Source organism: Colletotrichum aenigma (genome assembly GCF_013390185.1).
Source record: "Colletotrichum aenigma strain Cg56 chromosome Unknown KSG_Cg56_contig04, whole genome shotgun sequence".
In the NCBI taxonomy this organism is placed as follows: domain Eukaryota; kingdom Fungi; phylum Ascomycota; class Sordariomycetes; order Glomerellales; family Glomerellaceae; genus Colletotrichum; species Colletotrichum aenigma.
Genome location: NW_023500910.1, coordinates 1,357,368 through 1,379,290, shown reverse-complemented (window position 1 = coordinate 1,379,290; position 21,923 = coordinate 1,357,368). Strand labels below are relative to the sequence as shown.

At 54.4% G+C, this 21,923-nt stretch overlaps 10 protein-coding genes across 10 annotated transcripts; 4 read left to right on the top strand and 6 right to left on the bottom strand.

Annotated features, from left to right (window-relative positions):
- Positions 1 to 723: 723 nt before the first annotated feature.
- Pnpla8-1 (Calcium-independent phospholipase A2-gamma) lies at positions 724 to 1,856 on the bottom strand (the record flags this gene model as incomplete). Its single annotated transcript, XM_037321517.1, has 2 exons — positions 724 to 1,375; positions 1,444 to 1,856. 2 exons carry the CDS (start codon positions 1,854 to 1,856, stop codon positions 724 to 726), a joined length of 1,065 nt encoding a protein of 354 aa, XP_037179020.1.
- Positions 1,857 to 2,729: 873 nt separating this feature from the next.
- och1-1 (Initiation-specific alpha-1,6-mannosyltransferase) lies at positions 2,730 to 3,797 on the bottom strand (the record flags this gene model as incomplete). Its single annotated transcript, XM_037321516.1, has 2 exons — positions 2,730 to 3,411; positions 3,475 to 3,797. 2 exons carry the CDS (start codon positions 3,795 to 3,797, stop codon positions 2,730 to 2,732), a joined length of 1,005 nt encoding a protein of 334 aa, XP_037179018.1.
- Positions 3,798 to 6,079: 2,282 nt separating this feature from the next.
- On the bottom strand, positions 6,080 to 6,538 carry CGCA056_v006264 (uncharacterized protein; the record flags this gene model as incomplete). Its single annotated transcript, XM_037321515.1, has 2 exons — positions 6,080 to 6,267; positions 6,340 to 6,538. 2 exons carry the CDS (start codon positions 6,536 to 6,538, stop codon positions 6,080 to 6,082), a joined length of 387 nt encoding a protein of 128 aa, XP_037178921.1.
- A 1,107-nt stretch (positions 6,539 to 7,645) lies between these two features.
- On the bottom strand, positions 7,646 to 8,713 carry CGCA056_v006263 (Methylglutaconyl-CoA hydratase; the record flags this gene model as incomplete). Its single annotated transcript, XM_037321514.1, has 2 exons — positions 7,646 to 8,240; positions 8,292 to 8,713. The coding sequence occupies 2 exons, from the start codon at positions 8,711 to 8,713 to the stop codon at positions 7,646 to 7,648; spliced, it is 1,017 nt and encodes a 338-aa protein (XP_037179016.1).
- Positions 8,714 to 9,445: 732 nt separating this feature from the next.
- On the top strand, positions 9,446 to 10,846 carry CGCA056_v006262 (putative transporter; the record flags this gene model as incomplete). Its single annotated transcript, XM_037321513.1, has 3 exons — positions 9,446 to 9,661; positions 9,714 to 10,712; positions 10,766 to 10,846. 3 exons carry the CDS (start codon positions 9,446 to 9,448, stop codon positions 10,844 to 10,846), a joined length of 1,296 nt encoding a protein of 431 aa, XP_037179017.1.
- An 801-nt stretch (positions 10,847 to 11,647) lies between these two features.
- CGCA056_v006261 (putative ankyrin repeat protein) lies at positions 11,648 to 12,240 on the top strand (the record flags this gene model as incomplete). The annotated part of the gene is made up of 3 exons (XM_037321512.1): positions 11,648 to 11,800; positions 11,878 to 12,018; positions 12,058 to 12,240. The coding sequence occupies 3 exons, from the start codon at positions 11,648 to 11,650 to the stop codon at positions 12,238 to 12,240; spliced, it is 477 nt and encodes a 158-aa protein (XP_037179014.1).
- A 51-nt stretch (positions 12,241 to 12,291) lies between these two features.
- Positions 12,292 to 13,903, bottom strand: CGCA056_v006260 (Secondary metabolism regulator LAE1; the record flags this gene model as incomplete). The annotated part of the gene is made up of 7 exons (XM_037321511.1): positions 12,292 to 12,328; positions 12,393 to 12,815; positions 12,896 to 13,033; positions 13,085 to 13,122; positions 13,170 to 13,207; positions 13,259 to 13,388; positions 13,721 to 13,903. 7 exons carry the CDS (start codon positions 13,901 to 13,903, stop codon positions 12,292 to 12,294), a joined length of 987 nt encoding a protein of 328 aa, XP_037179015.1.
- A 946-nt stretch (positions 13,904 to 14,849) lies between these two features.
- Positions 14,850 to 15,728, top strand: CGCA056_v006259 (uncharacterized protein; the record flags this gene model as incomplete). The annotated part of the gene is made up of 1 exon (XM_037321510.1): positions 14,850 to 15,728. The coding sequence occupies one exon, from the start codon at positions 14,850 to 14,852 to the stop codon at positions 15,726 to 15,728; it is 879 nt and encodes a 292-aa protein (XP_037179890.1).
- A 377-nt stretch (positions 15,729 to 16,105) lies between these two features.
- ohr (Organic hydroperoxide resistance protein) lies at positions 16,106 to 16,783 on the bottom strand (the record flags this gene model as incomplete). The annotated part of the gene is made up of 1 exon (XM_037321509.1): positions 16,106 to 16,783. One exon carries the CDS (start codon positions 16,781 to 16,783, stop codon positions 16,106 to 16,108), a length of 678 nt encoding a protein of 225 aa, XP_037179889.1.
- A 1,585-nt stretch (positions 16,784 to 18,368) lies between these two features.
- atnN-14 (Aspercryptin biosynthesis cluster-specific transcription regulator atnN) lies at positions 18,369 to 20,477 on the top strand (the record flags this gene model as incomplete). Its single annotated transcript, XM_037321508.1, has 4 exons — positions 18,369 to 18,418; positions 18,488 to 20,044; positions 20,094 to 20,262; positions 20,472 to 20,477. 4 exons carry the CDS (start codon positions 18,369 to 18,371, stop codon positions 20,475 to 20,477), a joined length of 1,782 nt encoding a protein of 593 aa, XP_037179884.1.
- Positions 20,478 to 21,923: the final 1,446 nt, after the last annotated feature.

Here is a 21,923-nt window from a genome sequence, read left to right as displayed (position 1 = left end):
TCGTGGTCGTAATCTGCCAATTCAACATGTAAGCGAATCCTCTTGATGTAGCGTTCTCGTCTGCGATCGACGATTCGTCCCAGCCGCAATATTTCAGCCACTGATTGTAGCTTCAAGGATGAAAACGTTTCCTTCTCGATGATGGTCTGCCATTCTGCACAGGCCGCTACCAGTTGCAGCATTCTCGCCGTTCTTTGTTCTTGCTGTGCCCTTAGCTCCTGCTGGTACCTTCTCATTCGTCGTGCCCTTTCTCGTGCATTTTCTCGTGCCCTTTCCTCTTCCTGTATCACCAGTTCTGCAATCATGAGTCTGATCTCAAACGGGAGAGAAGTTTGGCTGTTTGATTGTAACGGCTTTTCCCGTTCCTCCTGGGAACTCGTTTGTCTCTCTTGAGGATTACTTCCAGCCATTTTCGACACTGGTAGTTTTCGATTCGCTCTCCCTTAAATCAAGGATTGTTGGTCGCAGAGAGTTGTCTCTGCCTGTTCTTGCTCCAAATATAGAGGAAGGACAACTTTTGAAGGACGAAATCTTTGAAGACGATTTATCTGAGCTCGAAATCTGAACATGGATAATTCAGCCATTTTATGGTTGTTATCAATCAAACTTTGCGAACTACTGCTCGTCAAGGTGTGGACTATTCGGCACGGATCACAACGCATTGCTGATTCTTCATAAAGGTACATATCTTACACTAGATCATACAAGGTAGGTAATAAGTAGTCATGCATCCTTCGGACAGATGGCATCGACCGCCTTCTCAATCCACTCATGCGCCTTCGGATGTGTAACAGAGTTCCTCGCAAGTTTCTTCAGCAACTCCATCTTGTTATAGTCCGCAAGGCCAACCTTGTTACTCCCTAGCGACGGGTTAAACCTAATGTACTTGGTATCAGCATGCTCAGCACGCTGATTTAGCATCGATAAGTGCCGCGAAAAGTCCTTGGCCTTGGCGTTCGTGTTGGTCGAGAAGGCCATCACGGTCGACAGCAGCCCTGTGATCTTGAGCAACGAGTCCGTTGGCGAATCTGCCCTCTCCCACCCCGTGCCAAGACTTATCACGCAGGAAATCTTAGGCTCCGGCTCGCCTGGCTTCACTAGGTCATATCTCGAGTTCCACAGCTGGTCGATAGGATTATTGTTCAGAAGGCCGCCGTCCCAAAAGGTCAATTGCCTTTTCGCTCCCTCGGGCCACTTGACCTCGGAAAAGTACGTCGGCGCGGCGGACGTCGCCCTCGTTGCGAGGCATATTGTGATTTTGTCGCGGTGTTCTTTCATAATGTCGTTTGCTACCGAAGAGACGTAGTTGTTGTTGTCCTTGTATGTCTTCATCAAAGCTGTTTCGGCCCTATCTTGAGCTGTTGTGCAGATGATCCTATGCATCTCCATGGTCAATGATGCATCCTGAGGCTACCAATATGGGCGTCTTCTTGGTATTCTTACATCTTGCCAGCCCCTGGGTGCTGAAGTAGCGCATCTCCCTTCCACGCCTTGTCGTCCTTGTCCAGGCCATGGTCTGCGACTACCCGTTGGACGGCCCTTTTGAGAGATTCGCCATCGAACCGACTATTCTGGACCACACTCTTGCTGTTGTTGACCCAGGAAGAAATCTTGTCCCCTAGGAAGTCGATGGAATAGCCGTAGACCTTGGGCTTGAAGATGTCTTTAGCTATTTCGTCGTACGTTTTGATGGCCTCGGTAGCGGTCATCCGAAATCGGAACAGCAAGAGGCCGATGATGCCTCCGGTGCTAGTTCCAGCAGCCAGCTCGAAATAGTCGACGGGGCGAGGCTCTTCCTTCAGGCCCCTTCTGACTTGAATACGTTTCATGATGTTCTGCAAAACAATGAGAGACATGATTCCGCGGACGCCACCCCCGTCCAAAGCCAGTAGATGCGCTCCATTAGGGTGCTTGGTAGCGGGAGATGACGTTCGTGCTTGCAAAGTTGGAGATGTGGAAGTCGAAAGCGCATGGCATCCCCTTAGCTTAATGCTACGGTGGGCCTTACATGTCGCTAGCACTCGAGAAGACATATCGGTGATAGCTGAACGCCGTCAAAGCAATGGCGTTTCATTTACCTCTTCACCAGGCGCGTATTCTCGGAGATCTCAACTGCACTGATAGAAGCCTTGATTCTAAATCGCAGATGCGACTATCCTTTCTATCGTCGTGGGTCCTGATTAGAATTTTCTTATTCAATCGGCAGCGAGATGTTCCGGAATGGCGGTATGTTGAAACTGCTGTGCCGCCGGGATAATTCGGGTACCTGCCAAAGGGGTTGCGGGTGACCCAAAGAGGAAATTAGCGGTAACTTCAACCTGAGGATGGCGACATTTACATCATCTTCCAGGTTGATTACACAAGAACCCGAAACTGATTCCATAGACCTAGTAAGTGAATCTTTTGTCGTGAAACGAAAGTCCCTTGGCATTTTTTAAACCATTAAAAGTGACGTTCGGGGCCAAATTCTAGACTGATGTTTCTACCATGATACCATGATATGGAAGTCATCAGTGAGACGCTACGATCAGTGAAGGGGGATATGCAGAGACATCAAGCGAAAAGACTTATGTTTCAAAGTGTTGAAGTTTTGGAATCATCAAACCAAGGCTTTGAAATTGGTTTATCGTCTCTAAGTATATGACAAAAGAAGTAGTGATATCATCCCACATAATCCAGAATTCCCATTGCGCCGACGCCATTATCCCGTAGCCAACTTCATCTCTCCCTCACTCCCCCCTCCAAGAGCCATGGAACAGATGCTTCATCAACGCCTCCTTAGGCGGCTCCCCAACCGTACTATTCGAATGCGGCTGCCCCATCCCGAACCCATCAATCGGCAGAATCAGCACGTCGCCCACCAACTTTGGCTCCGTGATATACGACAGGTTCTTGATGTCCGTCAGCTCGCTATCGTACTCCTGCAGCTGCTTAAACACCGTCTCCGTCCACGCCGCCGGCCCCGTCGAGTTCATCACCTCGGTGCTCGTCGGCTTGACCTCGTTGACTGGCACCTCGTGCGTCGCCGCGAGCCCGTCGAGCGCGCCGAGGATGCGCTGCGCCATCTTGCGGAAGACCGGGTGCCCCGGCGCCGCCGCGATCGTCCACTGGCAGAACTGCACCCAGTGCAGGATGTCGTACCACCCGTTGCCGTCGCGGCGGTCGAACTCGATGCCGACGACGAGGCGCACGCGGTCACGCAGGTGCGCGGGGACCCATTCGTCGATGGGCTGGAGGGCGACGGTGTCCGTGTCGGTGTAGACGCCGCCCTCGAGGCCGAGGATGAGGTAGCGCAGGAAGTCGGACTTCATGCCCACGTTGGGCATGTTCTTGTAGGCTTCGATGATGCGGGGCTCCTTTGCGAAGTGGCGGGTTACGTATTCGAGGGCGGAGGTCTCGCCCATGAGGGTGCTGGGGTCGTGTGTTAGTCGGTGTTTGTGGATCGTCGGTTTCGAGGGGATAGGTGAAGCTTACTATTCGTATCCCGGGTTCATGGCGGTCCACGTCGCGGAGCTACCCAGCTTCTCGGCATCAATGACCAAATCCTTGTCCGACTGCGGCGTCTTCTTGGGCAGCACGATCTGCCAGATCTTGGGCGGGATGAGCTGCGAGGTGTGCGTCCTCCACACCGCTGACGGCATCAGCGTGCGGCCATGGCCGCTGCCGAAGTAGAACGAGCCTCGGTGGCTGCCCCAGATCCAGAACAGGGAGAGCAGGGTGAGGGCGGAGGCGATATAGAGCGTCCTGTACCTGAACCGCGCCGTGTGCTGCAGGGGCTGCGTCCAGGTGGGCGACATTGGCGGCTTTTGGTGGTGAGAGAGATACATCGTTGCGGACGTTTGACGGGGGAGTATCACCAGAGGCTGGGAGGGAGAAAGGGCTCCTAGCTGGAGTTGAAGCCGCTTGGGTTTCTGGTGTAAGACGAGGAAGACCTGGGAGGGAAAACCTGAAGAGCCACCCTCAGATCAGATGGGGGGAACGAGACATTGGTAATATTATACAAGAATGTTGGATAGGGCCATCATCTCTGGTCTAGTTCTAGATCCCCCCTTGGAGGGGGGATACCGATGGCAAAGGGAGAGTGGGCAGAACATTTCGCGTGTGGTCAGTTCGTTCCACATCCCACATAGTCCATCCCTTTGCCGCGGCTGAGGCAATCCAGAGGTGTGCGCCACCATTGCCGTTTATGGTGTAAGTCGCAATAGGGGGGCGAGAAGAGCCTACAGCAAGCCCGTTTTGGCCGTTCGCAAACACTTGCCCTTTCAGAGCAACTCGTCTCCGGGAATCAGCTTGGTCCAGCCTCAGTTGACCAAGAAGCCACGTTATTCGCGGTCGGGAGACACTGATGCTAACGGGGATAATCCAGCTACACGCGCCGAGCAGACGGTACGATTCGGGTAGGAACACTATCAATGGCGCTAAACTGGCTTGACAGCTGCTGGAGTCGGCAGAAGCGTCGTGAACCCCTGGATATGCATTGGGAAGAGAGGACGGCAGATGCCGCGGTTGTCAATGTAGCTCCCGCCAAGACTGAGGCCAGCACGATGGGCTCAATGATGCCTTGTAGGAATGGAATGCACTCAAGCGCTTCAACATGGCACACCGTGGATCGGCGAGGATACGATATGTCTGGGCGCGGGATCAGCAGAGGCAAAGAGTCCAGCCAATCGGGGCAGTGGGGCTGGGCAAGGGGACCAGCTTATGTTTTGCCTAGAAAAAGGAACAACATCGCACATCTTTTGGACATGCTGTGTGGTTGGGGCCCATTGTTCCGGAGCACGATGTCTCACTTGGTTTCTAGGAGGGAGCTAGCCGCTAATCCAGGCGGGAGTCACCGTGGGTGCGTGGCCACGGAAAGACGTTCTGAGCAGTCCCTATGTTTCCTATTAATTATGCAGCTGGAGAAATAGCATCTGAAGAATGTGCAAAAGAAGCTTGTCTTTCCTCCAGCGCAGCCTAAACCTCAGAAAGACGACCTAGTCCCATTCTTCACACTTGAGCCCACAATCCAGGGGCAAGTTCCTGAAGCTCTCCCTTCCGTGCCTTGCCCCTTGGCGCTGGCATGCAAAGCCCGGTAGGTGCATCAACACGTTTCCCCTGGCTAACCCCCGTATCTCCCCTTGCCTGACGATGCGTCTCTAATATCCGGCACTCACCACGCGCAGGTGACGGCGGACTTGAGCCATTGGCTAAGGGCTGCCGGCAGAGATAAACATCGTATTATCAGCGGAAAGGATCCAAGCCACTTTTTGAAGAAATGTGCGTTGGAGGAGAGCTGTCAAACGCCACAATTCGATAGCTGCAGCGCGGATAGCGAGCTAGTGATAGACGGCCGTGGCGTTGGTGATGAAGGTAGCGTGGTCTCCTGCCTCGGGGCCGCGACGAGCTGCCAAACGCTGCTAAAATACGGGATGGCTCTTCGGTGCAGATGAAGAAACGAGGCTAAACCGGCGGGCTGGAAAGCGTGGAGGTCGTTGGTTGAGCGACCGGGCCCCCGGGAAAGTGGATATCGTCATCCATGCACCGGCAGCCGAGTTGGATGATGGCCTCATGGGCCTGCCCCTGTCAGGGACTCCCACATTGCGGTGAAGCAGGGGTCCTTTGGAGTGATCCGTTGCTTAATGACGTGGTATAAAGAGGGCCGTTGATAGGTGTCTAATGCCTCCCCTCGATCTGACGATGCCGGATTAAAAAGGCGTATCTACTCTTTGGGATAGACTCTGAGATGTTACAGTAAATGGCAACGTTGAAACCCCGGAGGACGTCAGTGTCGTGACATGACTGACCGGTGTCGCATAGACATTGCCCAAAATGTGCCTTGAAAAGAATATGCGGTAATCAAAGACGATCCTGGTGTATTGATCATCCACACATGACAGGGCTATCACGTTACGATACATCACTGTAGAAGTATAGAAATGATCAATCGCAACGTTGATTGAGCTAGCTTAAAACGCCCCTTGTAGACCCAGGTCCCCTTCCCATGCTATGAAGGTTTTATGATAATAGTGTTACAGCCGGGGGCAGTTCATGAAATGCCCCATGTCATGAGCCATGCTTTTCGATTCGTTTCAGTCGTTTACAGGTTCTTCTTGACCTGATCGGCAGTGCCCTTCGCCTTACCGGCGGCCTCGTTAACCTTGCCCTTGGCCTCGCCCTTCAGCTCCTGCGCCTTGCCGGCCGCCTCGCCCTTGAGCTCCTGTGCCTTGCCCGCGGCCTCGGCCTGCGAGTTGGGGGTAACTTCCTTGACCTTTTCCGCGACGGAAGCTGTGGGAGTCAAATGTCAGTGTCTTTGGCCATGGTATACATCCTGGAGCGAGGGGGAGACGCAGGACTTACAGCCCAGGTTGATGCCGTCGACGAGCTTGTCGCTGACCTTGCGGTCGACCGTCTTCAGGCCGTCCTTGACCGTCTCGGTTGCCGACTTGTGGGCGGGCGTGGTGGTGGTGAATTGTCTGGGGGCGATGGCTGCGGCTCTGGGGACGACGCGGGGGAGGGTGGCCATGCGGCGGCCGACGGTCTCGATGAGGAACGACATTTTGTTTGGATTTATTAGGGAATTTGCTTGGTGGTATTTGGGTATTAAAAGGCGCGGTTAAATGACTTTTTTGGTGTTTGATTGAGGAACATTGAAGGGCGAGAGACGTGTGGTGAGGGAGAGGTAACTTCAAATATGAAAGGCGGGAAGGAATGATACTCACACCGGAAGGAGAGAGCTCCAGGAAGCTACCTATGAGCTGGGGGTGATGTCATCGCGCCTTCCGCCCTGCGGAGGCAGGTGGGAGGCAGGTGGCAGGCACCACGCCCTAAGTTCGCGGGGCTCTTGCTCCTTTAGCCGCACATGCTAAACCACAACCACAGCGGCTTCAGGGCCCCCAACCCCACTGTAACAGTGCATCTCACCACGAAAAGGGCGGGGTGCAGGGGCGAGGCGGGTGCGCCATGACGTTCCGGGCCACGGCGAGACAATTGTATCACACCTACATCATCGATCGCAGGAGGTACTCTCAAGGTATCGTCGCTTGGTTGTCGTCTGGTGGTGTTCCCCGCAGATTTGGCCGTGGGGATCGGTGCAGGTAATGACGACATGTCTACCTCTGCATCACACCACTGTTTGTGTTGCTTGTCTGTTGGGGGAAGGGGGATTTGGCTGCTTGCGTTACCTCGGCCTTTCCGTGGTCTGGACCTTCTGGACGGGAAGATGGGAGGAAGAGTTCAGGGTCTAGCTGAGCTGGTGTGACAGATTGGGGTTAGTAGCAAGCAAATCCGGCGAATACGACAGCGGATCAAGACAATGGCCAATGGATCTTGGAACGGGAGACTTGCTAACTTGGTTACGGATTGCGATCTCGATCTATCGGGTCGGAGGTCCGGGCGTCCGCCGAAAGGGATCGGGGGAGTCGGACACCTAGGTAGGTCCACTTCGGGACGGGGCCGGCGGATGGCTCGGTGCGGTAAGGCATAGCAACACTTTGAATATGGCAACATTGCAGAGCTTTTCACTATCCATGGTATTTTAATATCAGCAACCCAATTATTCAGAGGCACATCTTCGCCTACAAGCTGAGGTCGCCCGATATGAACCACTAAATCATGTTTATACATTCCCACCTATTTTTCGTTTGACATCTAGAAGCCTTATTCTTTACTGTCCCTTGAACACAGGCTTCCTCTTCTCCTGAAACGCCTTCAGCGCCTCATTCCGATCCTCCGTCGCCACAACCCTCTCGTACATCTTATTCTCCACCTCCTCCCTCGCCCAGTTGACAGCCTGCAAGCCCGCGCGAATCGCAATCGGCCCGCCCTCGCAGATCTCGCCGGCCAGCCTCACGGCCTCGCTCAGCACCGCACGGCGCGCGACCATCAGCGCGCCCTTGTCCTTGTCGCCCTCGCCCGCCTTCTCGGCCTCGTCGTGCGTGATCTCGACCAGCCGGTCCGCGATGCCGAGGAAGTACGCCTCGGGCGCGGACACGCGGCGGCCGGTGAGGATGAGGTCGCGCGCGCGAGAGAGGCCGATGAGCGCGGGCAGGCGGTGGGTGCCGCCGGCGCCGGGGATGATGCCGAGGCGCGTCTCGGGCAGGCCGACGAGCGCGTTGGAGGAGAGCACGCGGAAGTGTGTAGACAGGGCGAGCTCGAGGCCGCCGCCGAGGGCGAGGGAGGAGATGGCGGAGATTGTGGGGATCGGAAGGTTTTGGAGGGAGGTGAAGGTGCTGCGGAGGTTGGCGAGAAACTCGTCGGTCCTGTTGAGGGTTTGTGTCAGTGGTGCTTAATAGGTTTGGAGGGAAACATACTCTGCCTGGGAGAAGCCGCGGCGCTCCTTCAAGTCGGCGCCGGCGCAGAAGCTCGTCTCAACGGCACTGGCGAGGATCAAGGCGCGCGTCGGGCCCTTGACGTCCTTCCCCGCGGCGCCACCAAAGATCTGCTTCGCGGGTGCCTCGTCGCCTGTCTCGGTGTACTGGGCGTGGACGTCTTCAACCTCAGCGCGCAGCTGGGACAGCAGGGCCTTGGAGATGGCATTGCGGGCCTTGGGGCGGTTGAGCTCGAGGATGCGGATGTGGCCGGAGCCGGGAGCGGGAAGCTGGGTGACGGTTATCAGCGGCTGGTCGGAGTCGGCGGCGTTTGCGGTTGAGTAGAGGGCAGCGGCCGGTCTCGAGGAGGAGGAGCACCGCGGGATGCGGACGGCGAGACGGAGCGGGGCAAGGCGGGGAGGCATTGTTGCTGTCTCTAGGGTATCAAGCCGTGGGAGTAGGTAAGAGAAGATGTGAGAAAAAGGAATGCTTCCTTTGGTTCCAATTGAGTTCGATTGAGCCGTTGGAGAGGCGGCTGTGTTGGTTGCTGCGGGAGCTCAATTTGGGCGGACCGAGGAAAGAGCTCGATTGGTGAAAATGCGATGACGTTCTGGCGGGTCGGCTTTGCTCGGTCATTTATGGAGACCTCAGACGAACACTGCCCTGTGAGTGGTTCTTGCCCGGGGAGCTCGGTGAAGAGCAGCCGAACACTTCACCGAGCTGCCACCAGACGCCGCCCAAGCTTCCGTCACCTTTCACCTTCAACACCGGACTCCCGACTGATGCATCGGTGCTTGTACGGCTCATCAGTCCGTTTTACAAAATTCCTGCAAAACCATCTCGATGGAATAAAACACTTTAAACTACCACAACCAGACCGCCAAAGCAGTCAAGACGAAGCATCTCATCTCGATGGGACAAGGGGGCGCCTTGGCACGTGCGCAGTGACGTCCTTGCCCTCGTGCAGCTCCTCATTCCTGGTGCCAAGCACAGAAACCTGCAAGCGCCAAGCCATCTTCTGTCCCTGCGCAAGCTCAGCTTTCTGCTTCGGTTTGACGGCATGTCGCGTGCCTTATCTCTCGCCCTTAAAAAGTCTCACCATGCCTCCCGTCTAGGATGGGATAGAGCCTGTTCGTCTAATCTTTTGACACTACACCATGTCGGATAACACGGCAGAAAGCGTCCTCGTCCCCTTCCTGGGAGCCTTCCAAGCCTCCTTATCGGTGCTGCTGACCATCGCCGTCGGCGTGATTGCCGCGCAGTATGGTCTTCTCGATGGACAGAGCAGCAAGAAGATATCGACCTTCTGCGTCCGCATGGCGCTGCCGGCGCTCTTGATCACGAATGTCGGGTCGCAACTCGACCTCGAGACTGTGGGTGTTCCGTCGTGAAGACTTTGGCCGGCATCTCCTAACCGATCACAAGGGGCTACGCTATGTACCCATCATATTATGGGCCATCTTTTACACGACGGCGTCAATCGGCATTGGCATGTTCCTGAACAAGGTCCTGGGCATGCCCGACTGGGTGACGCCAGCCATTGCGTTCAACAACACCACCAGTCTGCCACTGTTGCTGGTGCAATCACTCGATGCCACCGGCATCCTCAGCTCCATCGATGACAGCTCCGATGTGGTCGCCAAAGCCAAGAGCTACTTCCTCGTCAACGCCATGATCGGGAACTCCCTCACCTTCGCCCTCGGGCCCAAGCTCCTCAATGGCCAAGAGGAAGAAGCCCCAGACAAGGACAGAGACGACGAATCGAGCGAAGACGAAGACGGCGACGATGTCGAATCCCAGGACCTCGAGCGCGACGAACGAACCTCCCTCCTCCCGCACCGCGTCGTCGCCAAACGCACCCGCGCACAGCACCGCCTCGCCCGCAACACCAACCGCCTCTGGTCCGCTCTCCCTACGCACGTCCAGCGCAGCCTCAGCTTCCTCTCCAGCTTCATCAACGCCCCCGTCATCGGCGCCCTCCTCGGCGCGCTCGTCGGCCTCGTCCCCGCGCTGCACCGCCTCTTCTTCTCCGAGCCCGAGGCCGGCGGCTACCTCAACGCGTGGCTGACATCAGCACTGAAAAACGTCGGCGACCTCTTCGCGACGCTGCAGGTCATCGTCGTGGGCGTGAAGCTTTCCAAGGCGCTGCTGCAGTTCAAGAACGGGTCTGAGTCCAAGGAGAGCCACGTGCCCATGGTGCCGTTCCTGGCGGTCACGGTGGTGCGGTTCGTGGTGTGGCCCATCATCTCGATTGGGGTGATTTACGCGCTCGCAAGCAAGACGGACCTGCTGACGAAGGATGCGCTGCTGTGGTTCTGCTTGATGCTCATGCCGACGGGCCCGTCGGCGATGAAGTTGTCGGCCCTGGCGGACTGCCAGGGGTCGGATGAGGCGCAGAAGATGTTGATTGCCAAGTTTTTGACGGTAAGTTTGGCATAAGATTTGCGTGATGTATTTCAATGCTAACAGTCTCGTAGATGTCGTACATTGTCTCTCCGTTAATCTGTTTTGCCGTTGTTGGAGCTTTGGAGGCAAGCGAAGCTGTCGCGGCGGGATGAGGATGGACTATACTGACCATCTCGAATAATCTCATTCTCATTGTCGGGTGTGAGGTGATTTTGGAAGGAATAGGCTCCGAGGTAGTCGTGGAAATGAAGATTCGGGGCAATGTCAGGCCAAAATAAAATTTACCATGAGCAATATGATGAGATTAATAGTAAAGGTTGAGTACTTTGTTAGCGGGTATAAGCTCTCCCTCAGACGAGTCAGCGCTGCAAGTATACTGCAGACTCTCACTCACTAATCTCATCGGCTCTAATGATTCAGAGTGAATTTGAGGTTAGAAAAGCTCACAGCCTTTTGCCGGTGAACATTTCAAGGCTCATCTAATCATGTGAGACGAGGTGTTCACTCTCGGCCCAAATAAGAAGCCCATGATTGGTCGCAATCAGCCCCAGCAGCCCCCAATTTCTGCACTCCCTCCAGCAGCTGCTCCCCGCTGAAGCTGTGGGCCCCGGGATGACCTTCCTTCACGTCATCCGCTCTCACACTCATCAACCCCGAGCTTCGAGCTTCCACCCCGCCATCCCGAACGCCGGCCGACTTATCCAGCTCCATATTCACGTGCCCAATATTATACTCTCACCCAACAAGATATTCTAACAGGCGTCTTAAGTCGTACACACTTCAATTGGACGGCGGAATCGTTACAGATCTCGGTAAGAACACCACCCAGCGGATTCGAACCACGGTGGGTCTCCAGACCACAACCTCGGCTCACAATCACCATCTCCATCCAACTCACTCACGCATCTACCACAAACGTCCGCAAGACTGATCACGATAAACAGTAACGCACAATGGATCCCGCCTCCCAGACCCTCCCCCCGGAAGCCATCGCCCTCGCGGGCCGCCTGTACGACGGCGCGCGCGCCGGCGACATGGCGCTCTTCCAGCAGGCTTTACCCGCGGGGCTGCCTGCGAACATGACCAACGAGAAGGGCGACACCCTGGTACGGATCCCTCTCTTACAATTCCGACCATCCGGCCTGAGATTCCATGAGTGCGGATGATAGCTGACGAGAAACAGCTCATGCTCGCCGCATACCACGGCCACGCCGCCCTCGTGAAGCTCCTCATCCAGCACGGCGCGGACCCCAACCGGCTCAACGACCGGGGCCAGAGCCCGCTTGCCGGCGCGGTGTTCAAGAAGGAGGACGAGGTGATTGAGGTGAGCTTTTTGTCAACTACTAATTGTTGCTGGCATCAGCTTTACTGGTATGATGCGAGAGCTGACGCGAAGACCAACAAGGCTCTGCTTGAGGGAGGCGCGGACCCGGACTATGGCAATCCCAGCGCGCTGGCCTGCGTTGCGATGTTCAAGCAGGAGGAGAGGTGGCAGGCTAAATTTGAGGGCGCGCCTGGGAGGGGGAAGGCGGAGGTTAAGGCTTGAGTTACGCGTAATGTAAAAGCGACATTCACATCAAGGGATACCGTTATTATTTCACTGCAGACCCGGCTTCTGCGCATACACAACATGACTGTCACCACCGTCAGCCTCTCAATTCCCATGCCTGACCACAGAAACGCAAAAGAGAAACTCACTGATCAAACATAACATGCATCCCCCCCTCCCCCAACTCCGCCCTCACCCGCTCCAACAACTCTCTCACATCCCCCTCCTCCCAGCCCAACACCCCGCAAAACACCTTCAAACTAAACCCCTCCAGCCCCTCGAGCAGCTGACGCAAATTCAGCGCGCCAACATCCTTGAAGTGCGGATCTCGCGCCCACGGCCCGATCGGCGCCTTGAACCGCTTATGCGTCACCCCGCGGAACCCGCCGTGCGCGCGTACCCAGCCCTCGAGCGCCGGGCCGGGCCGCGCGGTGCGGCCCATGGCCTCGCAGGCGTCGACGAAGCGCGCGTTCCAACGGGAGAGGGATGATGAGGGCGGGTAGGTTGCGTCGTCGGCGTAGTAGAGGCCGTCCATGTCTTGGAATTCGGCGTAGCCGCCGGGGGTGAGGTGGCTATTTGTTCTGTTGTTAGGATGTTTGAGGTTTTGATCCAGGATGGAGTAGGGAGGGGGTAGGATGAGGGGAGATTTAACTCATAGATGTTGGAGATCAGGCGCGGCCAGTCTGCGATGGAGACGAGCATGTAGCGGACGAAAATGTAGTCGTATTTTTTAGGGTCGATCCAGGCGCTTTCGACGTCGTCGACGATGAATTTGACGTTGGAGGGGAGCCTGTCTTTTGTGGTCAGAAATTGGGTGGGATGGGTGCGGAAGGGGTGTCACCATTCCGGCTGGACTGCACTCAAGTCCGTTCCGATGACCTAGGCTACTCAGCGGCTGTATTACGAGGTTCTTCGGGCAGTCTTACTTCAGCGTGTGGAAATAAATCAGCCATTTGAATTGCCCCTGGGAAGCATCATTAGACCACACCCGCTACCGGGGGAAGAAGAGGAGTACAGATCCCTGTTCCGGTCCCGATGTCCAGTATCCTCTGCGTCGTTTCTGGTCTGATGGGAGCGAGATACAGTCGGTAGCCGATGGATTTGAACATGAGGATATGGGCCAGATCAAGACGGTTCAGTTCGGGCTACGGGAGTTAGAGGTGTCCTTTGGGCACTGTCAGGAAACAGACCTCGTCGTTTGGAAATGCATAGGCTTTTTCGCTTGTTAGACACAGTCATCCGAAACAAGAGGTTAGCGGAAAAGACCTACTGCCTTGCCGATAGGCATGATACCGTCGTCCATATTCTACCGGGTAATCAAAGACACTTGACGTTATTGATCGGGTGTAGGATGACCTGTCTCCATCAGCATCACTGTAGCTATCCCTGTGCCTCGGGCATCAAATAATATCAGATAGTGCTTCTGGGAAACCAACATTCGATCATCTGGAATAGAGTCCAAGTCCTGCATACGCACATTAGCAACAAAGAATGACTCGGCGTTCGGGGTGAGTTGAATGAGAAGCTTAGACGAATGACGAACACCAAATCCCTCGTCCTCAGGCTCAATCTCCGCATCCTGGTCAACTGCCGGAGGTGGATCTACAGCTGCGACCGCAGTGCCGACGGCGTTACCAGACTGTCGGGTCGAATCGTCCATCCTGGCAGAAACTTTGCGCAGCTTTGGGGGCGGAAAAGCTGGATAGATGTCTCTTTTTCCTAATCACACAATCGGCCGTTCCAACGGCACTTCCCTGCGGTACATCCAGCCAAATGGGATAAAAAGCAAAGAAAAGAGAGCGGAAACCGGATTGAACCAACAACCGGTACCCGGCGGGACAGACCACCTTTTTGACCACTACCAAATTTCTGACGGTGGATTTCTTGGTCGTGTTGGAACCCGACCCGACCGACCCGCTTGTTTGCTGCTTGTCAGAGACAACCTGTTGGTGTGTTGGTCGCAGCTGACAACCCCCCAGGGTGCCGAGTTTAAGCCAATGCAAAGGTTTCGCTTGGCGGCCAGGGTGAGCTGCAAGTTGACAAAAGTATCCATGGTGTCGGGTCAGATAGGTGATGTTCATTACTGGACAAGTACCGTTCGTGAGTTCTGCATTAGAGATCTCTGGAGCAGCAAATTTCGATCAGAATGAATAAGAAAAGTCATTGTGGAAGTGTTGATTTCATTGGGAATGGTAAATGATTAGAACATACCATGGCCGACATTTGTCATTCGAGTTGAGGTCATGTGTGTGCTACGAGCTTCACGATATCGCAGCTTGAAGAACATGTTTGGAACGCAACCAGAACGACATGTATGGATTGGGAAAATAAGCTTTGTCGTTTTCCTAGCAGGAGACAGAAATTTCTTTTGCAAGCGTTGCAAAGGCTTCCTCCATGGACCGAAGTTTTCTTCGACCACAAAGATTCTGCATATGTTTGACACTCAATTCCGTCTCTGGGAAGCAGGTGAGTACTCCTTCAGTGTCTACTCCAGCGGATCAAAACCTCGCCAGCTTGATAATTCTAAACTACACAACTCACAAATTGCAGTCTCCAAAATGCCTGGGAATGGGAAAAGGCCTAAAGCAGCGGCGTTCATTCAACCCATGGACATCGACCCCGAACTCAGAGAGGACACACCTGCTTCCGAGGCTAGGAGATCGTCGACATTTCGTCCCTCTTCCTCGCCGGACCAGGTTCCCCTCCCTGCTTCCCCGGCCGCCAACAACATCCGCCCTGCCCGGGTCTTCGTCAATATTCAGCCTGCCCCGCCAGCCAATGACATCAGCGTCTATCACGTCCTGGGAGACGACAGGGATCTACTCCCGTCGATGTACGCCAATGTCTATCAAATGGACATGCCGCCCAGACTGCAGGCTGTTGAGGCTCCGTGGTACCCCTTCCACCCGCGGCTCACTGCTGAACCCAGCAACTACCGCACGGAAGGCACTGTAGCAGAGAGGAACAGAATCCTTCCGGAGCTTGACAACGTCTGGCATGGGATGCAGGAGTATGGGTATGCGTGGTCAATAGTAGAAGATCCAGTTCAGAGGCAAAACCTTCTCGATCGCGCAGGGACGCTACCTCCTCCTCTTCCGGATGTGAAGGACTTCAGGGACGACAACAGCCAACGCCAGCGACCGCCTGCTCCCGTTCTTCAAGACCCGAGCTATTATCAAGTACCCGCTCCCGTTGTGTATCCCGAATTGAGCCCGAGGTACGAAGTATCCCGCCATGGAGGTATCAATGGTCAAGTGTATCAAAACCGCGCCGATTATCAACCACCCTACGGCACTGTGTGCCCCAACCACGACCGTGGTCACCAAGCCCTAACTATGGCGAGGGTAGCAGTGGTCAGAATCCTGTGGCATATAACAGGGCGTCAATCGAGACCAGGGGTCTTACTCGGCAGCCGATGTGCCTTTGCAACACGTGCAGCCACGACGGTCAAGCGCCGACCTGCAACGATGGCACCAATGAGATGAGGAGTTGGTTGCTGAAGGAACGTCTATGAAGCTTCTTCTGCAACCATGCACTCCTTCGCCACCTCATGTGTATCAATAAAGTGGCAAGGCGAACGCGATTCACGTGGCCGGTGATTGGTGAGGTTATTTGAATGGCTGTTCTCGGGTGTATGAGGTGTAAAGAATCTGGAAACTTCGGAAACGCCCGTCTTTACGTTGATGGAGTTATTAAATACGAATCAATCGACACTGCTGATGGTCATGGAATGACGAGGCTGAAATCCATGCCGAGTTGTATTATTAGTACAAATGGTTATAGTGATAGTGAAACAGTGAGGTCCTCATGTGAGAGACAGAGTATAAGTCTCATGCTCACTCAAAGTATCTTCCTAGTAAACTCATTGATAATCGCTGTGTCCCTTAGGCCTCACCCCATCCACCTCTCCCTTTGAGTCCTTGGAGCTGTCTGCGCCCTTGGAGCCTTCAGATCCCTTGGATCCCCCACCCTCACCAAACTTGACCACCTCAATCGTCGTCGTCACATTCCCCTTCGTGGCCCTGCTGTACGGACACACCTCCTTCGCCTTGTCCACAACCTTCTGCACCTCCTCATCACTCAGCCCCTTGACGCGCACCTTCATCTCCACGCGGATGCCCATGTCGAGCTTCTTCATGTCGCCCACGAGGTGCACCGTCGTGTCGACGATGGAGTCCTCGGGCTTCTTGGGCATCGTGATCTTCATGCTCGCCGCGGACGCGTTCATCGCGCTCTGGAAGCACGCGCCGTAGCCCGCCGCGAAGAGCTCCTCCGGGTTCGTCTTGCCCTTGTCGCCCGCGCCGCCGAGCGCCTTCGCCATCGTCAGGTCCACGACGAGGTCGTCGCCCTCCACGTGGCCCGTCCGCGCACCGACGACTTTGGCGCGCGCACTGTAGAGGACGGGCGCCGTGTCGGTGTTGAGGAGGCGGCGTGTCTGTTGGGCGATGGTGATGGTGGGTGTAAGTGGCCGCGGGGCAGCGCGGGTGAGCGCTTGGGGCACGCGCTGGGCCAGTCTGAGAGAGCGGAGGGAGGATGCCATTGTGATGATTTTGTAAAGATTGAGACTTTAGAGAGCGTCAATATGGGTATGAAATTTTGATGTGAACTTGAGATTGGGCTCAAGCATTCAAGTTTTTGTTTTATTGTAGCTTGGGCGCCGGAATGCAATTGTGGATCCAAGAATGTGCTGGTCACGGTGACGTAGTGGACGTCAAATATTTCAGCCCTCAGACCTGAGACCTATCTCGGCGGCTGATGAGTCACCTAGCCGATTTAATAAAAGAGAACTATTCCCAATATAGGGGAGTTTGAATATTTTATGCGTTGGTATTGGAATACTTATTCTACATTTGAGGCTGCATGACATCTGCGGATGGGCTGAGTTGACAGCGGAACAGGGCAGCGGAAGACGCCAACCCCATGGTACTTTCAAACCTCAAAAGATTCAGATTCCAATTGGATCGATAGCTTGATTGGTATGTGATCTAGCGAGCTCTTGATAGGACATGAGGCTTTAGAGTTGCTGCATATTAATAGGAGTTTAGGCAATAGTCAGAAGGCACAGGCGCGATGCGTGAAGAACATCGCACAGGTTAGCCGGGATTTTGCCTGCAAAGGCCGGCCATCCGACGCTTCCGGGTGGAGGGGCCGAACGAGGAGTGTTGAAAAAGCCTAGCCCACGAACCCCCCTTGCTAGTCTACCTCAAGGACCCTCTGATCTTCTCTCACAGGGCAATTGAGATTGTGATGATGGCGCGATGATCCATTGAGAGAATGATCACCGTAGAAGACGTTGCGGATCTTGAACATTTGCCACAGCTGGGGAGCAGGAACACCGACATACTGTGAGTTCAGATAACAGAGTTCACTGCAAATGAAGCGAAATCAGATGAACATTCGTAGGGCTGAGTCCCCAGTCCGCGATAGAACACGAAACGGCTGCCTGATGGAGCTGCGGCACGGCCCCGATCGGGACCATTGATTCCATAGGGCACCTCTAATAATAAGCATAAGCGTACCTCCGCCAATCCTGTTTCCGAGTCGCATCGCAGGATGTGGGCCCTAAATAGCTGTGCCGAACGGTTCGCTGCGTCTTCATTCTTGCCATTCTCGGGGTCCGTGATCCTACACTCGGCCGAGTTGGTGTGCTTGTTATACCAAAAAGAAGCAGCAAAAGAACCGGGCAGCAGGCCGATACAACACCATTCGCAGACTCCATGCTGTTGAAGATTTTCTGTGGTACCACGACGCCGTTCCCCGTTGCACCCAGAGAGGATCAGGCCGAGAGCCAAGAGACAGCAAGGGGATTAGGAATAGGCAACATTTTAACCGCAGGCTGGCATTGGCCTGATCGGATTCAACCCTTGCAAACCCCACTTCATCTCAAATGAGTGGATCGGATAAGATCTCGCCCCGTCACCCTTTTCAACTCGGGAGAGGCGCTCAGACTCATGGATCTTCCTACCACACCTCAGCCAACCAAGTCTGCAACAAAGGAGTACTTCTTATTACTGAATTGAAACGCCAAACAGACATAATCACTGGCTAGTCGACGGTGGTTTACGAGGCTTCACATCGGGTCTGGTTCATCTTTGAAAAAGACTCTAACCCCGCATCTTGCCCACATGGCTCGCAAAGGCAGCCGCAAAGTCCGAACGGGATGCATAACCTGCAAGTAAGTCAGAGTTGTCTACTCTTAGTCAGTTGGGAGTTTCTTGATGTGCATGAGACCAACGCTCGCTAGGATCCGCAAAGTCAAGTGTGACGAGACAAAGCCAGCATGCACCCGCTGTCTGTCTACCGGGCGCAAATGCGATGGCTATCAACAACCGCCACCAACAGCCAAGGCAGTCTTGGAGGTTCCAACGAGCCAACCACACCGTGTATTCTATGGTGTCACTAGCCAGACCGAGGGCCGAGCGCTGCAGTATTTCTGCGAGACTGTTGGCCCCTTTCTTTCCGGCACCGTGGACCCCTACTTTTGGACGCACATTGTCATGCAGTTCAGCACGTTCGAGCCGTCCGTCAGGCATTCTCTCGTCGCCATCAGCAATTTATACGAACAAATCGAAGGCTCCCCGCAGCCGCAGCGCCGCCTACACTTGCAAGACCAGAGCTTTGCCCTGCAACACTACAACGCTGCCATCAACGAGCTCAAGGCCATCCAGACACGCGACAAGCAGCCTATCGTGCTAATTGTGTGCGTGTTGTTTATTTGCATCGAGTTCCTGCAGTCAAACCGCGAAGCCGCCGTGAGACACTGCAAACATGGTGTTGCGATTCTACGAAGCGTGTGCCGAGACTTTTCGTGGATGGAAGAGCATCTTCTCCCCTTATTTCGAAGACTCGTCGAGTTGTCATTTTTCTTTGGGGAGAAGTCAGATTGCTCGGACCTCGAGGGGCTGGAGCGCCCGATCCCGGAGTATTTCCCGACATACCATGACGCCCAGCTGATGATCGATGACATCTACAATCGCAATTTCCAATTTGTGAAGCGTCTAGATCCTTATCGATCTGGGCTTGCTAGGGACAGCCCTGTGCCTGGACATATCCTCGACTCACAAAGCCATATTAACCATCTGCTGGATGTATGGCATGGCCTTTTTTCTAGTCTGAACAGCCGAGTACTGTATGACCCAGTCGCAAAAGACGTTGAGGACGACCGGCAAAAGCTACTACGAGGGTTTCTCATCACGCGATACGAATGCTGCAGGATATGGTTGAACCTCGCTCTTTGCGGCGATGAATGCGGTTTTGACCAATACCTGGACAACTTCAAAAGGGTTGCAAAGGCTTTGAAGGACACGGCCGATGAGATCTTGCCTGACACGCGGCTACGACACCTGTCCAGCTTGTCACCAAAGTTTTCATTCGAGACTGGGTTCTTGCCCATGCTGTTTTCGATCGTCTGTACATGTCGCCATTTCGATACGAGGTTGCAGATTCTGCAGTTGATGCCCTTGCTGAGCCTTCCGCGTGAAAGTTTGTGGGAAATGGACAGCTTGGTCGCGGTCGCCCGGAGGATGGTTGAGATTGAACATTCGATCGTACTGGATGCTTACCTGAGACCGACGACTCTCCCGCCAACACCTTGGCCTCCTAGAAATACCAGAGTCATCGACGTGTCTATGGATGCGGAAAATGAGCAAAGATGGGTCCGAGGAGAGAGGGTGACAGGGAAGGTGGTTGGGTTTCACCAACGGAACCCAGACAGCGGCGTGGACCTCTTCACCGAATTTGTCGTCATACGAAGTTCCCCGCCCGAGGAAGAGGTTCCGGTGAAGAGGAGAGCTCTAATCAAGTGAGTATTCAATTACCGGGGCATTCGAATAAATGGCTAACGATCCAAGGAATGATAATTCGAACCCGAAGGCTCCACAGGAGCCTAGATGGATTGAGCCTGCGCTGATCGACCCACGATTGATAGAAGCAGATCAGTTTCTTGTCGAGCTTGAGTCTCAGCGAACAGAGATGCCAAAATCACGGATGAAGTCTGTGGCCGGTGCTTACTCGTGGGATGTAAATTTCTCAAAGTCGACACGAGGTGAGATCTGCCTCGTGTAGGATGTCTGTAACTTTGTTGTCCCTGTTTTGCTTTGGGATTAGCGTGGAGTTTCCCGGATAAATTCTATCAAAAATTTGGATCATCTCAAGTTGAACTCGCCAGGGGTTTCGTTCTTGTCACAATATTGAACAAACCTATTGTACTGAAGGTTTTGTCACTAGAGGAATAGGCATCCGATGTCTCGGTCTCAAGATACGCTATCTTTTAGTTGTGAGATGTGACCTAGATGTAGCTCTGGTAGCACGGGGGGGCACTCAAAGCAAGCCACACCCACTGTCGTTGGCGCCTTATCCGTTTCCACGCCTCCATATTGTCTGCTGGCTGTGTTCAAGCGTGTGCGACCCGTGTCCATGGGACTGTTGGAGCCCCCTTGGCGAGGGTATCAAAAGACCTACGGAAAGATATCTAGCAGGCGGCCGTGTAAGGCTTTATGACTTTTGGAAGAAGCCCAAGGATGCCAAGGAGTAACAAGAGATGAACGCCAACGCAGATGCGACCCTTGGCGACGGGGTATGCTCCTTGGAAAAGCACAGCACTATGCCCACCAAGCAAAAGTCGAACCATGAAGATGCAGTGTGCTGGCATGCTGTCTGATAAATGATTGGATGCCTCTTTTGAGTGCCATTAAGCGTAGATCCGCGGTCTCTAAGTCCGAACACGTCGAATGGCATGCCACGGGCCCCATCTCTTTTCAGATAGTTGGCTGTCTGCGAAGCAGCAGCACTCGGGGCTAGTCACGGGGAACGGAGCCGACATCTAGCGGCCAAAAGCCCGTGTGTTCGAACCCTGCACTGTCACTCCGCATTGCAACCCTGTCAAAGAGGAGACCGGAGAAAGGGGGGAGTCACCTGCACCCCAACCAACCCCACTAAACAAACGTGTTGGTAGGTTTGATGTTGCAATTGGGTCCGAGTAGAACGCCCCAGACCTATGAAATGGCGTCCGTCGTGCGAGATCTGGAATTGACTCACGCTTCTCTCCAAGAATGCGGATATGTCCATCTACAATGGATATTGTCCGGGTCACCAGCCGAATACTACTCCGTCTAGTGCCGTTTGGTGGGGTTATGTGTATGCAGACAATTGGGAGCATAGCATCCACCGTGGGTCAGCAATCTGCATGCAAACATCGAAATGGTTCAAGCGACCTCGTAGGACTACATGTCAGATGACTAGCAACAATGACCAACAGCCAGCTCATTCAACATCCGCGTCTCCGTTCGTGACTTAGTTTTAGAGAACGTGAGCTTTTCCGAGATTAAACATCGTGTAAATAAGCTCCTGTCCAAGGAGATGTTGCTCAGACGTGGCTGATGATCTACGCGGCCAAGTGCTTGGAAGAGCTTTGAAACAACCAAGATAACGAGCATTTTCCGTTCAGAAAACGAGGTTTTCCGTGCTGTTTTCCGCTATTGCCTTGGCATACCGGCCCAAGGCCAATGTGGTGTGACGGGGAAAAGGCGTAGAAACGCCATCACTGCCAAGCTTTCTCATAGTTGGGGCGGCAGGTACCGACAGGGGACATCATGGTGCTGCGCCGCTTTGGGTCTGGAGCCAACCTGTCATGATAGTTTCAACTTGTCACCTAGGAGAAGAAGTAGTGGCACTGAGAGGCA